The sequence below is a fragment of the Lithobates pipiens genome, unplaced genomic scaffold (genome assembly GCF_037356315.1).
Source record: "Lithobates pipiens isolate NorthernLeopardFrog02 unplaced genomic scaffold, aLitPip1_a1.2 Scaffold_16, whole genome shotgun sequence".
In the NCBI taxonomy this organism is placed as follows: domain Eukaryota; kingdom Metazoa; phylum Chordata; class Amphibia; order Anura; family Ranidae; genus Lithobates; species Lithobates pipiens.
In genome coordinates, this window is record NW_027507748.1 from 107,266,457 (window position 1) to 107,283,301 (window position 16,845).

General features: G+C 41.8%; 1 protein-coding gene across 2 annotated transcripts in view; it reads right to left on the bottom strand.

Moving 5' to 3' along the window:
• Positions 1 to 284: 284 nt before the first annotated feature.
• The window catches only part of LOC143981949 (ankyrin repeat and SOCS box protein 9-like), an 88,189-nt gene continuing 71,628 nt past the window's right edge, over positions 285 to 16,845 (bottom strand). For both annotated transcript variants that reach the window (XM_077480227.1, XM_077480226.1), the window contains exons 2-7: positions 15,515 to 15,594; positions 14,805 to 14,912; positions 13,061 to 13,211; positions 4,675 to 4,809; positions 4,394 to 4,585; positions 285 to 516 (exon numbers count right to left, since the gene is read on the bottom strand). In XM_077480227.1, coding sequence (XP_077336353.1) covers positions 392 to 516; positions 4,394 to 4,585; positions 4,675 to 4,809; positions 13,061 to 13,211; positions 14,805 to 14,912; positions 15,515 to 15,594 — 791 coding nt within the window. In that variant the 3' untranslated portion in view covers positions 285 to 391. The remainder of the gene's footprint in view (positions 517 to 4,393; positions 4,586 to 4,674; positions 4,810 to 13,060; positions 13,212 to 14,804; positions 14,913 to 15,514; positions 15,595 to 16,845) is intronic.

Genomic DNA, 16,845 nt, shown 5'->3' on the forward strand with positions numbered 1-16,845 from the left:
ACTTCAAAGTGCATGAACATCATGGGAAACAGTTCCAAAACATCTGGGGTGCCAAGGTTCACCATCACTGGCCTAGTGCACTGCTTTTCCTTTAGAAATCCAAGAATGTTCTGCTCAGTGTCAAAGGTTTTATAGAAACAACAAATCAACATATAAAATGTGTAAACCAGATACCAATGTAGTTTCCCTTTCAAAGTTCTTACACATTTATTATACTTTTAATTTATGGAACTCAAATGAACCTATAAGAAATGTGTTCTCGTATCAAAAAAACTCAACAAACATTTACAAAATACAGCAGGTTTACTAAAATTGTTCAAGTCAGTTCCAGTCCAGTACCAATATGATATACACACTATAGACTAAAAAAACTATAAATATAGGTTGTAATTTATCTGTGTAAAAGGAATTGCTTTAGTGTCTCTGGAAGGAGAAGATGACATATTTTATGGTGCTGTTTTTGTCCAAAGCACTTTCTAATACATAGACGACAAATCTGCTTCAAAGTCAGCGGCCCTGGGAAAAGAATTCCACAGATGTTTAGAGAATAAACACAGCAAACACATCAAGAAACACAAAATAACACAAGAATCTGGTATGTAATATGTGTTACAGCACAGTCTACATGAATCGACAATAGCAAGACACAGCAATGAAACCTTTTTATTAAACATGTAGAAGTAGGAATTGCATGATTTCACAGGATCACATAGGATGAACATTATAGACAGAGATGGTTGTTTTACTTGGAGCCAAATTACTCATTATTTACACAACTCTTAGCCCTTGTACACACGGTCGGAAATTCCGACGGAAAATGTCCGATCGGACTGTGTTGTCGGATAATCCGACCGTATGTGGGCTCCATCTGACTTTTTTCGTCGGAATGTCCGACCAACAAAGTTTGAGAGCTGGATATAACATTTTCCGACAACAAAATCCGATCGAACTTTGTCTGATCGTTTGTAGAAAATTCCGATCGGACAAAGTGCCACGCATGCTCTGATCAAATTACGAGACCAAAGCTATTGGCCTACAAGCCGCAACGTAGTCCCGTCATAACGAATGACGTTCCGAATGATTGGATTTTCCGACAACTTTGTCCGACAGTGTGTACGCAACACCAGTTTCGGACAAAATCCGACAGATTTTGTTGTTGGAATGTCCGACCGTGTGTACAAGGGCTTAAGTTAGACGGGAACTTAAAAAGTGGAGTTTTGCCATGTTGTAGGGAAAAATCTAGACCAGTTAATTGTGAGTAAGCAGTGCTCTTGTCAGGAGACAACCCAGAGAAGACCTGGCAGATATGCCAGTTCCCAACATGGCCATGCTAATTTGTGCAAGAATGGGCTCAGGCGCTTGCCCGTGCGCGCACTTTGCGCAACTGCGTGTGTGACAACGCACACAAAGCGCAATAGGTGGTCGATAGTCTTTATAAGGACAACAGTATTACTCAGTTGCTGGATGATCGTCAGCCTCTTGTACCCTGTGTTTACTGTATTATTGGATCACCCCTTACCAACCCGGCTTGCCTCTGGAGCTGTCTTGGCTTCTCTCCTGGCTCTGACCCCAGCTTGTTTTCACAGACTTGCTATTGCCTAGTTTCCTGTGCATGACCCTGGCTTGATCTTGACCATACTCCTGCTTCTGTTCCTGATTGACTTCATGTGTTTGATCCCAGCTCTGGCTGTCAAGATCTGTCTGCTTATCCAGAGTGTCATCTGCCCTGTTGGCACCCCTGCTCTTCAGGTGTCACTAGGCAACGACATCACTGGCAACTGCCCTCTCCTCACTTCAGCCTCCTGCCAGGTACATGACAGCTTTGGAATGTACCCTTTGTCTTGAATTCTTCCTAAAAATAGCAGTACACATCCTGGTATGTGATGGTGCCTACAGGCTCATAATGGTAAATATGCAGTGTGAGATCTAAGGCACTGCTTTGTTTGGCTTCTAGTCGCAGGGAAAAAAAATCCTGCCTCTATGAAGATGGCCACATACACAGAGCATGCAATCTAAGCTAATTAAAGTGTATGTGAACCCAAAGACTATTTTTCAGCATGCTTAACGTCATGACCCACTGTATACCATTTCTATCAATCAGTAAAAAGGAGACCCTGTCAGTAACAACACTTCCTTTTCCTGTATCATGATAAGAATGATGTCAAACATGCTGAAGAACAGATTTAGGGTTTACATGCACTTCTTTAACCACTTCAGCCCCGGAAGATTTGGCTGCTAAATGACCAGGTCCTTCTTTGCGATTCGGCACTGCATTGCTTTAACTGACAATTGCGCGGTTGTGCGACACTGCACCCAAACAAAATTGATGCCCTTTTTTTCCCACAAATAGAGCTTTCTTTTGGTGGTATTTGATCATCTCTGTGATTTTTATTTTTTGCACTATAAACCAAAAAAGAGCGACAATTTTGAAAAAAAACACAATCTTTTTGTACTTTTTGCTATAATAAATATCCCCATTTTTTTTTTAAAAAAGCTAATTTTTTCTCAGTTTAGGCTGATATGTATTCTTCTACATATTTTTTGTAAAAAAATAAAATAAATTAAAATAATCGTATATTGATTGGTTTGCGCAAAAGTTATAGCGTCTACAAAATAGGGGATAGATTTATAGCATTTTTATTATTATTATTTTTTTACTAGTAGTGGCAGCGATCTGCGATTTTTATAGGGACTGTGATATTATGGTGGACACATCGAACACTTTTGACACATTTTTGGGACCATTGAATTTCATGCAGTGATTAGTCGACTAGTCCTATAAAAATGCAATGATTACTGTAAAAATTTCACTGGCAGGGAAGGGGTTAACACTAGGGGGCGATCAAAGGGTTAACTGTGTTCCCTGTGTGTGTTTATAACTGTAGGTGGGGGGGACTGATCTAGAGCAAATGACAGATCGTGATGCCTAGCTATTAGCTATTATTACTAGCTATTATTAGGGATTTGTGTGTTTACACACACACACACGTCCCTGTTCTGCCTCTCGTGCCCGCGATCGCTCGCGGCCGGCGGTCATAGCGACCGTCAGCCACGAGCATTGGCACCCCCCTGAGTGTGGCGGCGCACGCGCCTGCTATCCCACAAAAAGGAGCCGACCTATAGCTACGGCGGCTCACAGGATCGTGCTGACCTGCCGCAGTATAATGATGGCGGCTGGTCGGCAAGCGGTTAAAGTGTAAGTTCGCCGTTACAAAAAATTGCTGCTGTCCCATATGAGTATAGCAACAACATGTGCTAAACCTACCTATCATCCAGGACTTCCTTTCCATTTTAAAAAATGGCACCCACAGCAATGGCTCCGTCTCAGGTATTGTAGAGACAGAGCAGCCTTTCGGATCAGTACTCCATAGCGCTATGGGAGAAGCACCATCCAGTTTTACAGAGTTGTCTATGTACAGTATGTACTCTTTCTCATCACAGAAGATGAGCTCATCTGAGGTGACAGGTGAGAGTAGAAAATGCACATGGGCAGCCCAAACGAACAAGATGCTGTTCCCTCCTGCGGCACTAGGGGGTGCTGGTTTCAACAGCTGCTTCATCCCTACAATTACTCAGGACAGGACCATTGCCTGCTGCAGAGGATTTTAAGCTTCTTCTAAATGCAGTTGTGGACTTTACTATTTAACTAGTAAGGAAGCCCTGGCTGGAGGGTAGGTTTAGCACACTACACTGCTATATTCACATGGGATAGCATAGTGTGATTTTTTGTAAAGTTGAACTTACACTTTAGGTTCTAATGCCACATGTTGGAGGTCTTTTTGAATGAAGATGACAGTCTGTATATTGCTGACAGCAAGAAAACAAGTGTTGGTACTACTTTTCTTTTAGTACCATCAAAACTAATTATTATTTAAAGCAATATTAAACCCAAAAGCAAACATTTATTATATTGTAGATTACCAATACTCATGTGGTGGCTGCATTAATGTTCTTTTTTTTAGGCTGTATTCCTTCTATTTTCACCTGGTGATCTAGCCAGTAAGTATCTGTTTTTGATAATAATTTCTCTTCCAAATGTATCAGTTTACAGGAATGAGACAAACCATTTAACACTGGCAGGTGTACTTACAATGATCATATTTTATTATTTATTCATGTAAAACCTTTATCATAAAAGGAAAGAATAAATGTTTACTGTAAGGGATTATAAAATGTAAGCCGGAGTTTGGCTTCAATGTGTTGGTGTATTTAAAGAACCTTAAAAAAGAAAACAAATGCAACCACCACATCTACTGATTGGTATGCTGCAAGATATTACATTTTTGGTTCTGGGTTTAATACCGCTTTAACCTCCTATAGCGAAGATTTTCCTCTGGAACTGTTTCAGATTATTATTGCTACAGGTCCTCATAAACTTTGGATTAAAGTCTACCTTCTCTTTTTAAAAAGATCTCATTCAATGAGCTATGTGGAGGGATGAGCTCTGAGGGTCTTTTTCCATCTGTGTTTCTGCTCTGTGTGCTTCCTCCATAGTCAATAATTAGGTTCATTAAATCGGCATTGCCATTTCTTGAGGCAGCATGTAGTGGGGTGTCCAGGTCTTTACCAAGATTTGCACTTGCTCCTAGTGGATAAAACAAGTTATATTTGAAATAATTTAAACGTCAGAAGAAAAGAAAGAAGTTTGTATTCACGATCAGAATGATTCCATACCCAGCTCGAGAAGTCTTTTAGCAGTGTCCACTTTTTGATTCTCACAGGCCACATAGAGCGGAGAGCCAAGGTGCTTTATGTAATGCTGTATACTAACGCCAGAGTTCGCCAGAGACTCCATACATTCTGTATGGCCTGAAACACAACAATGGGGGACATTTTAGTAAATACTCGGATTATATACCGTGATATCAAAGCTCCCATTTACTGACTTAAAAAGGAATGCCTTCGTAGATTGCCCCATGCCTAACACCATTTAATAGAAACCAGGGCTGTGTTCTATAACTAGAAAAAAATCTTCTAATCAAGAGAAAGGGTGTTGGTTGCTGAGATCCAGCATGTAGTGAAAAGTGTGTGTTTCCCTTGTCTACAGTGGTGCTATCAAAGAATCTGTGCTGTGGGAAGGAAAGTTAGGGCCATGTTTCAGCTTAGAATATTTTCCCCTGAACAAGTCTCTTGGCATACAGCCAATAATCGGACCCTGACACCTCAACCAGATGGGGCCAGGTTCTGTCCTAAAGGGCCAGTGCATGTGTTGCTTGGCATTCGATCACTGGGTCACCACACTGGTTGCTGAGCTCCCTGTGTCTCCTAGTGACTTTCTGAACATGTCTCCTGTGATCTACTGTGACCCCCAGATGTTTGCCGTATCTCCAGTTCTCCTGACTCCAGTGATCCTCTGGAACTCTTTATCTTCCAACCTGTATTGTGCATATAGTTGCATTTGATAATACATAATAAATATATATATATTTTTATTTATTTTTTTCCCCAGGAAAGACTGTAGGTTTGTTCTTAAGTTGCATCTGTTTGTAATTTGGAACAGGTACATTTTGTAAGTGTAGCTCCAGCCAAAAAAATCTATTTTTAAGCTTTTTTTTTGGAAAACATAGGGAAAGGTTTTGCTGTCTGTGCCCCTATTCAGAAGATTTCACCTCACTTTCTGTCCCAATGACAATTGGATTTTTAAAATTTGGGGTTTTTAGGGAAACAAGGATTGGTGATAAAGCATCAGTGGAGGAGACACCTTTTTCCCATATTAACTCGTTTCCCTCCATTTTGTAAGTAGGAGTCGTTTGTAAGTCGGTTGTTTGAAAGTAGGGGCCTGCCCTATATACTCTGCAGAAATTTGGGCCTTAGGTGTTGGCGGTACCAGAACACTGGAAGCCCTCACAGTTTCTCTTAGTGGGCTCTGGAAAGGGTCTTGCTGTGAAATATTATATCAAGAATTGTAATTATATGCCTCTGTTGAACAGGGTCAGAAAAATTGGGCCTTTGGTGGTGTTGCCACAACACTGAAACCCCTTACAGATACTCTAGTTGAGCGCAGGAACAAGCCCTGCTGCAAAATATTACAGCAAACATTGTAATTACACTCCCCTGTTGAACAGGGGCAGAAAAATTTGTATTTAGGCACTGATGGTGGTGCCCAGAACCAAAAATGTTCTTACAAGCTATCAACATGGACATTGAGGAGGAATAGGATAGTCACTCAGCATAACAGGATAGTCACTCAGCATCAGCATAGGCTGTCTTGAAGGGATCTCATATTCATAAAAAAAATTATTTGGTTACATCAGCATCAGGTGCTTGATAGCTGGTGATCCAAGACTGGTTCATTTTTATGGAGGTGAGCCGATCAATCGATTTAGTGGACGGGAGCATTACAATTTTTTTTCCACAAATTCACGAAAGGGGCAGAGTCTACCAGCTGAAAAGGCAGCAGTTGGAGTGCTAGCAATTTAGCCAAGCTAACATTCAGCCGCTGGGCATGTGGATGGCTGGGATCGAATTTTATTTGCCGGTTTAGCAACTGGGGTAGGGAAATTTGCTTGCTACAATTGGACGTAGGTGTGGCGATACCAGATTGCCCGCTAGTACTTGGCACACCTAATTCTACACCTTCATTCCTCTCAGTGCAGGTTTCTGAGAGAACTGAAGGTATAGTGGGGTTGGAGATCGCAGCTGATGAGGAGCAAGGAGAGGTCCGCCTTGTTCTTTGGTGTGGGTCTTTTAAGTACGCTTGCCAACGGACTGCATGGGAGTTCGACATATGTCTGGTCAAGCATGTGGTGCCCAAGCGGCTGCTGTTTTGGCCACGCTTGATACGCTTCAGACATATGTTGCAAACAGCAATGGTGCAATCTGCTGTATGCATCTCAAAAAAGGCCCACACCAAAGAACTTTTGGAAAAACACGCAAAGTCAGCAGCGCCCTGCACATGCGGAGCTCTGCGGTGTGATGCAGTTGGTTAGCTGCCCTTAAGCTGGCCCCTGAAGGGCATCCTGCCTCTTGGAGATGTGCCTTATCATCCTCCTCCTTCTCCTCCTCCTCCTCTCTCCTATCAGGCACCCACCTAGAGTCAGTGACCTCATCATCCCCTCCCCCCTCGTCACTGGAGCAAACCTGGCAGTATGCTGCCGCTGGGGGAACATGACTGCCAGTTTGTTGTCCTTCTTGGGCACCCCCTCTCTCTGGGCTCACGTTACTGCCTTCCTCAATCTGGGTGCCATCATCAGAGCCTTCAAAACGCTGTGCATCCTCCTGCAGCATGTGCCCAACACTGTGGTGGAACAGTTCGGGGGACTCCTCAGGGCATGATGCTGGGGCTAGGGAAGGAGTGACTGATGACATTGAGCCGATGGAAGAGGCTGCTTTGGCAGCTGCATTGGCAGCCAAAGTACTCTGAGCCTGGGTGACAGAGGATGAGGAGGATGAGGACGGCTTGGTCATCCACTCTACCAACTCTTCTGCATGTTGTGGCTCAACTCGGCCAGCTGCCGGAAAAAAAAAGGACAAGCATGCCCCACAGCCACATGCTGAGGATGAACCATGTCCACGACCAGCAATGTTGGCTGTAGACACAGAGCCTGCTTGCCCTCTTTTAGTGGCCTGTGAGCATCTGCCTTTCCTTGTTGGCCTTCCAGACATGCTGTATTTGATTTATTTGTAATGCATTTGAATAGGTACACCAGGAATGGCCTGCAGTGAGATGTAGCTGCACAAAGCTGGGATATATATATATATTGATTCTGAATATACTGCAGCTAACTGAATCAACTGCCTGCCTGTAGTATATTAGGAAGAGAACAACAGGAACGGTCTGCAGTGAGATCTAGCTGCACAGTATACAGTACTCAATATATACTGCAGCTAACTGAATCAACTGCCTGCCTGTAGTATATTAGGAAGAGAACAGCAGGAAAGGTCTGCAGTGAGATCTAGCTGCACAGGATACAGTACTAAATATACTGCAGCTAACTGAATAGCTGCCTGCCTGTAGTATATTAGGAAGAGAACAGGAACCTTCTGCAGTGAGATGTACCTGAACAGGATACAGTATTGAATATACTGCAGCTAACTGAATAAACTACCTGCTTGTATTATATTATGAAGAGAACAACAGGAATGGTCTGCAGTGAGATCTAGCTGCACAGGATACAGTACCGAATACACTGCAGCAAACTGAATCAACTGCCTGCCTGTAGTATATTAGAAAGAGAACAACAGGAACGGTCTGCAGTGAGATCTAGCTGCACAGGATAAAGTACTCAATATATACTGTAACTAACTGAATCAACTGCCTGCCTGTAGTATATTAGGAAGAGAACAACAGGAACGGTCTGCAGCGAGATCTAGCTGCACAGGATACAGTACTGAATATACTGCAGCTAACTGAGTGAACTGCCTGCCTGTAGTATATTAGGAACAGAACAACAGGAACGGTCTGCAGCGAGATCTAGCTAAACTGGATACAGTATACTGAATATATTGCAGCTAACTGAATCAACTGCCTGCCTGTAGAATATTAGGAAAAGAACAACAGGAACGGTCTGCAGCGAGATCTAGCTAAACTGGATACAATTCACTGAATATACTGCCTGCCTGTGGTATATTAGGAACAGAACAACAGGAACGGTCTGCAGCGAGACCTAGCTGCACAGGATACAGTACTGAATATACTGCAGCTAACTGAATGAACTGTCTGCCTGAAGTAGATTACAAATAGTTCAGAGGGAACGGTCTGCAGTGAGATCTAGCTAAACTGGATCAACTGCCTGCCTGAAGTATATTGGAAACAGTACAGCATGAACAGTCTGCAGTGAGATCTAGCTAAACTGGATCAAATGCCTGCCTAAAGGTGTTTAGAAATAGTACAGCAGGAACGGTCTGCAGTGAGATCTAGCTAAACTGGATCAACTGCCTGCCTGAAGTAGATTAGAGACAGTACAGCATGAACGGTCTGCAGTGAGATTTACCTAACTGAATAAAATGCCTGCTCAAAGTAAATGAAATGACACAATCTCTCTCTATCTCTCTATAACGCCAGCAACACACTACACAGGGCTAACGTGCAGGCGGCCTTATATAGTGTGGGGCATATACTTAACCCCCTGAGCCATAATTGGCCAAAAGCACCCTGCCTTTGGCCAATTATGGCTCTGTTTGCTTTTGGCGCTTTGATTGGGCAAAGCATGCGGGTCATAGAGCATACTTGGCCAATCATCAGCCAGCAAACTACTACGATGACGCGGTGCATTATGGACCATGAAGCGCCGCTCAAATTTGGTGCAAATGGCCCATAATGTTCGTTCTTCGAGTCGATCTTACATTTGACTTGAACTCGAAGCTCATCCCTACCTGTAACCTGACTACCCAGAGCACTTGTGGCCATACTTCCCAACTTTATGAGATGAGAAAGAGGGACCACTTTTAAACTAGAATTCCAGGATATCACTAACTAATCTTAAAACTGCTCCCACCCTACTTCTAACACCTATATTAACTAACCAACAGAAGAAAGATGCATATACTTACTTATTTCAAGGCCACTCTGTTCTGGTCACTCGATCTCCCCTCTGTCAGCCTGCTTTGACCACAGGGGAGAGAAAGGAAAGTTCCAAAAACTGTTGAACTACCTGAAAGGTGACATCACAAATAGGCTTAATATGGGTCATTAGTTGTCAGCACTCCCTTGTCTCCCTTGATGCCACACATGACTGGACCAAAGTGCCCTGAGAATAGGCAAGCATATGCATCTTTCTTCTACAGGTTAAGTACAGGTGTAAGAAGGGGGTGGGAGCAATTTTATTATTAGTTAGTGATATCCTAGAATTCCACTTTAACACAAAAAACTTTAGGCAAAGGACAAACTCCTATATACAACACCTATTAGCGGACCACAAAGGATTACATTACCTACAGCAACTGGTTATACCTACAAGTGGTTTTCGATTTTTTACCACTCCATTTCCTTTATACTGGATTTTCAAAATACCAAAGGCAATAACTCAGAGGTTGGACCATTGAAGGGTTAATGTGGCATAACACTTTTGGTAGTTAAACAGGACAACCGGGGGAGGAAAGAGGTACTGAGAGATTTGGTTCTAAAAGATGAAAAGTCCCTCCAAATTAGGGACAGAGGGTAGGTATGTTTGTGGCAACATAAAGTAATATAAAGTGAGTATATTTTACAAATTGCAGCTTTTCCCTCACGAATCTCCATTTGCTACAATTCTCCTTTAAGCTCTGAATATAGCTCATGTCACAAAGATGTTTAATATGAGAACTGCATGATAACAAAAGAAGTTCATTTTCTGAGAAACAGGAGTCAACTCTTTCCATTTACTTGGCAGCTTCAAATAAAATCATTGACAGGGACAGAGCTCCTTTTAAAGTAATAAGGTCTCTGCAGCACAGACCTGGTAAGTTGTCTTTAATAACACACCATTCAAACTTATATTGGCTGTATCAGTAATTATTTGCCCTTTATGTCATCCCTTTATCACTCTTGGAGACTAATGTCTCAGCTAATGGAGCTGTACTGGCAGAGGAACACATCAGTTCAATGAGAAAATTGGTAGTAATGCAACTCCAGCTGGTTCTTCATGTAATGTTACAAGCTGTGAAATCTACGCAGCATCAGGGTCAGGAGATGTAATGAAAGAATTAATTGCCAAGGTTGCAATAATAAAGTACAATGTGACGCAAAACAGCTGGGAATGCTGACACCATTACTGCACTGTCCTGCAGACCAGGCTAGAGCACACTACATTCTCTGTAAGTAGAGTACATATTTATAAAGGATTTAAAGTGGCACTTTCATGATTTTTACACCTTATTTCCACACGTTTTAAGTGATTTCTTAAATTAAATCCTTGTTGAACTTTTTTTATGTGATCTCAGACCAACTTAAGCCAAAACATTTTATTATGCTGTATTTTTGGTAGTGCATTAAAAGGTTAGAGCCTCTGCCATGGTTTTATTGTCATCTGTGTCATAGTTACATACATAGTTACCTAGCAGGTGAGGTTGAAAAAAAGTTCATCAAGTCCAAACTATGCTTTGATTATACGTCAGCATTACATTGTATATCCTGTATGTTGCGGTCGTTCAGGTGCTTATCTAATAGTTTCTTGAAACTATCAATGCCCCCCAATGAGACCACCGCCTGTGGAAGGGAATTCCACATCCTTGCCGCTCTTACAGTAAAGAACCCTCAACGTAGTTTAAGGTTAAACCTCTTTTCTTCTAATTTTAATGAGTGGCCACGAGTCTTGTTAAACTCCCTTCTGAAAAATGTGTTTATCCCTATTGTGGGGTCACCAGTATGGTATTTGTATATTGAAATCATATCCCTTATCAAGCGTCTCTTCTCTAAAGAGAATAAGTTCAGTGCAAGGTTTCCACATCCTGCGGAGAAGTTACTGCCCTGCTTAGCTTAGTATCGTCCGCAAATACAGAGATTGAACAGTTTACCCCACCCTCCAGGTTGTTTATGAACAAATTAAACAGGTCCCAGCACAGAACCCTGGGGGACCCCACTACCCACCCTGAGTATTCCCCATTTATCACCATCCTCTGAACTCACCCTTGTAGCCAGTTTTCAATCCATGTACTCACCCTATGGTCCATGCCAACTGAACTTATTTTGTACAGTAAACGTTATGGGGAACTGTGTCAAATGCTTTTCAAAATTCAGATACACCACGTCTATGGGCCTTCCTTTATCTAGATGGCAACTCACCTCCTCATAGGAGGTTAATAGATTGGTTTGACAAGAACAATTCTTCATGAATCCATGCTGATTACTGCTGATGATACCGTTCTCATTACTAAAATCTTGTGTATAGTACCTTATCATCCCCTCCAAGAGTTTACATATTATTGACGTTAGGCTAACTGGTCTGTAATTCCCCAAAAATTTACAAAAATGTTTTAATTTTTGGTGAGATGTTCCCTCATTATCTACAGGAACTGAAAAAAAGACTAATCTTGACAGGGGCATGGAAAAATAAATTAGAAGAGTGAAGAAATAAAAACTTCTGACCATGTTTTTATTGCTGTCAAAGCCTTAGGGCTCAATATGGTGTGCTAGTGTGGGATTCAAAGGGTTAAAACAGGCAGTGAGCAGGCAATACAATGCCACCCCATGGCTTGTCAAATTCTTTCTGAAGAGTAATCTGAATGTAGAACGCTCTTTAAGGATCAAAGCACTGTGAATCAGCCCTTACTCTCTCATAGTCTGTCCCCATTTCTTGTATAGAGTGCCACATGGACAGGAAGCAAGGGAAGATTTCCCCAGAGAGGTCACAGTGAGGAAATTTTACCTACTCCTTATTCTATCAAAAATGAAAAAGTGACTGGAGTTACTGGCTGTTTTATTTTGCATTTTTACATGCTTACTGATCCATATTTTATGATTGTATTTCATACACACAAATATAGATTGTTCATGGTGGATAAACTCAAACTATTAATCTTGCGACACCTGACCTGACAGCAAAGGTCTCCAGGTAAAATGGCATGTCTCTATTCTTTCCCTAGTCGTCAGGTACCTCTCCCTGCTGATAATCACTGTCTGTCAGACAGTTAACCTGTCCCTACACTACACACATGCGAAATGCACGCCAAGCCTGGGAGCCAGGGCCTTAAATAGGCTTTGCCTGACACAAGATGGCTGCTAGAGTCACATGGGTCAGTAACATCCAGTTGGATAACTTCCCCAGTGATCCTGGAAACCATAGTGGGACAATGTTTCTCTTGACTCCCTCACCCCTGCAATGCTGCTGCAGTTGAGTGCCACCTGCATTGGAGAAAGTAGACTTCACCTGCCTACATATACAAGTATTCCATAGACACGCCTAAAATCGTAGCAATCAGAATTAGAAAAATTTAGCACAATAAAGTATTGAAATGTACATAAAAGCATAATGGATGGGGACAGGTAATACTGGTTTATTATCTCACTGACTGCCCCACTACATAATATAAGCTTTTTCAAAAAGATGGAATTACACTGAAGAGAGAATTCTCAAAGCAAAACTCAGTAATAAACACAATGTTAAGAGCTATTAAAAGCAAGGATGATGATGTAAATGGTTACCTCTTTTACATGCCTCATGTATTGGAGATGCTACATCACATACTGCATGTGGGCTGGCTCCATGCTGCAGAAGTAAGTTCACACAGGCCGCACTGCCACTAACACAAGCATTGAATATTGGAGTTTTCCAGTCAATATTGGGAATGTTGACCTTAGAGAGATGCAAGCAGAGCCATTGATAAATCAGGAGTTCATCAAGTGGTTTAGTTAAGATTGCTGCTGTTCTTACTAGAATAAGTCAGCAGACAGTTTTTTAGAAGAATTTGTATACAAACAGATACACTTTTGCAGAGGAATGGGGGCTGTAGAGGATGTAGACCTGGCCAGGTTTCCCAACCAATTTCAATATCTTCCAATACTATTTAGCAATTCGGCAGTAAGAACTCAGTTGAAGAACACACTGTACTGTGGGACAATTTCTAGTAGCATAAATATATGTTCAAAGGGCACTATCATTGTGTTTTGTGTTTGATTGCCTACATTTACATTGTACCATTTGGCAGCTCTCAGTCTGAGGTATACACTTAATGCATTAATCAGTGAATAGAGGGATGTGGCAAGGGCACATTTCTTTGCCCAGCAGAGGTATGGGTAAAAGATTGTATGGAGAAGGTTTCGGCATTAAAATAAAATGTTTAGACACAACCCTTCCTTCAGAGCCCTGTGAGAAATATGGAAACCTCCTTCCTTGCAGAGACTAAAGCTGGCCATTTACTGGTAGAATTGTGTTTGATTTTTTGTTTTTGTTTTAATAACGTCCATTTGACTTTCTATTTGCTAGTGTGGTAAAATCAATGTCTGTTTTTGAACATAGTGACCAGAAAATTCAAAGGAGCATTTCCCGAACTAACCAAATTCTAACAGTGAATGTGGTTTTTGTTTGAGAAATTAGATTCATTCCAAAATTGAATGTTACAAGAAAACAGATTTTTTAAGTATTTTTAAATGACAATAGCCAAGCCATTGAATGTACAAATCAGAATTTTCATACAAACATTTGTTTGTAAATCTGCTAGTTTATGGTCAGCCTTAGTCACCAAGATCCATTTGGACACCAAGACACTAAGATCCATTGCCTCATTTTGAAACACCTCATATGAAAATGGTGGAGTCTGCAAACATGCACAATTTTTTGGGTCTTGAGATAAAAATACTTTTGTAGCATTACACTGTGCATTATTTGGACCACACTGAGTACAAAGCAACTCAGGCATATAAAGACAGAACAGCCCAAAGCAAAGAGCATAACCAATCCTTGACAAGGATTGAACTGTCACTACTACCAACTAAAATACAAAATATTAAAGGTTAGAATATAAATTTTTTTCATAAATCCATAAATGCAATCAAAGGTAGCTAGTAGACTGCCAGCCATGTCTGGTGTATTCCTCTGGACGGAACAGTTAGAAAGGATAATTTGTTACAATGAGATGAAACGCTGTCCAAGGCTAGTAAGGGGAGAGTCTCGGGTGACCAACAACATCTCACGAAAAACAGTGAAAAGGAAACTGAAGCAAAAGTGGAATTGATAATAAAAGTTAATCGTTTTTCGTGTTTGAGTGTCATCCCATTTTGTGATGAGTGACAGCTTCATTCAGTATGGGCTCCAGGTTTCTGAGTCTTACATCTTCTTAGCCACTCCAGTGTTCTCATTTCTCTCTTTTTCCTAGTTTGTTTTGGGGAGTTTCAGATCAGACCTTGTTATGTACATTTACTCTCTAATAGATTGTAAGAATGTTATTACCTGAGCTCCATGTTTCAATAGAAGGGTGACACATCCAGAATGACCTCCGAGGCAAGCTTCATGTAGAGGAGTAACGTGATCGGCTGTAGCCAGGTTTACGCTCTGTCCCTACAAGAGAATGATATGAAAACCTATCAGAAGGCAAAATAACATTGCCTGTACTAGGAGTCGAGGGTAGAACTTGAGGCATGCATGGGAAGATTTTTTATTGTATAACTTTACTGAGTTGTGCTAGTTAAATAAAAATAAAATTGAAAATAAAATAAAAAGTCCACAAGTTACATATACTGATGTTCCTGGTGAGCATCACCACCATCCACCACCTTGAGTTGTGATTTTGTGCATCAACACCACCACCAAAGGCTAAAAGGCTCGCTTACCAGTTCACCTGGACCTCTCACTACAAGAGGTCAAAGTGCTTGTGGCTCCATACCCAGCAAGGGCCTTTTAGAACTTCAGAGGATCTTCCAGCATTGGCATACTAATCTCCTCTGCTGCCAGTTCCAAGAATGATTTCTCTCTACTTCCTCTCACCTGTAACTTTCTATTTATGAATAGAAACCCTTAAAAAAAACTTAATCTAACTCTTAAACATAGCTTCCTAACCCTTGACCCTAAGTCTAAAACCCTCTTAATCCTTTACACCGAAGAACTAGTTTAAAACTATATAAACAATAAACTAAAATCAAATTATGATTCCCTTTACTTACCTCTGTAATTAGTTTTGTTAAGGTACCAAAACGCCCGTGTATTGCTGCTTCATGTAACAGTGACCAGTCCGAGACAAAGTCTGTAAAGTGAGAAATCAGAAATGCAGTTTACATGCTTAAAACCCTGCCATAATTCTCCCACTGTGTACAAAATATGATTTATGACTCAAATAAAATGATGATGGTAATCACTATTTGCAATTTTCAAAGCATTAAATAGGCAGAAATAAAATTTGATGATTTAAGGAAAGGAAATCATTTCCATTTGTTATTATTACAAGACATTGACCAAATTGATCATCTCACAGCATCTGTGCTGAGTAAGTAACCCCCTGTGTTCACAATGCAGCAGGGCAGCTGTTTGCCATGGTACCCAGAAGTTAGTGAAGATCACTATAGTAGAGGTGCCTACTATAGTGATTTTCAGTTTCCACAGGGGTCTTACAGGTATGGCACATTAGATTGGTCTAAGCTGGCCCAGTGTAACTATGTAAAATCATCCATACCAAAACTTCACCTTTAGACTGCTCTCCCAGAACATTTAGCCAAAGGTCAGCTCAGGTAAGAACTGGGTGTACAAGGTATAAAATACCAAAAGAAGAACCTATAAAGTGTCAGGTCACCTAGAGCCCAGGTGACAGGTGCACACCGTAGGGTTGGGGATGCACCGCAAGGCTGTGGACCCTACGGCTGATGGCTGCAGACGGGGGACAGATCCCACTGGGGTAAGAGCGTAAGATTCCCCGGGGCGCGGAGTCTAAGAGCCAGCTGGTGTTCACCAGAGCTTCGAGTGGTGAAGATGGTCTTGGCTGCAACTGGCTCCAGGTCGCGATCCCCAGGGTCCCCCAGCTCACACCCACAGTAGGTAACAGGAGGATAGGGATGGTGAGGGACAAAGCCAAGGTCGGGGCCACAAGCAGAACAGAATAGTCGGGTACACGCCAATAGGTCAGGGTCACAGGCAAGCAGGGATGGTCAGAACACGCCAAGGTCGGTAACGGAAATCAGAAGCAGAGCACACGACAGGAAACAGGAAGCTAATACACAAAGGTTGATCAGCAGGATAGGCTAGCAGTGCAAAGGTTAATATAGTGTAGTCTGATAGGGGCTAGGGTGGAGCCATTCCAGAGGAAGGAAATAAAAGCAGTCAGGTGAAGCTCGGCTGGTCTCTAGAAATGAACACATGCAGACAGGTAAGGAGAACAACTCTAATGCATAACCATGACAGTACCCCCCCTCTTACGAGGCCTCCCCCTCCCCCGCCTGGGACCAGGTTTAGAGGGGAACTTCAAATGAAACCTCCTCAACAGACGAGGTGCAAAGACCTCGGA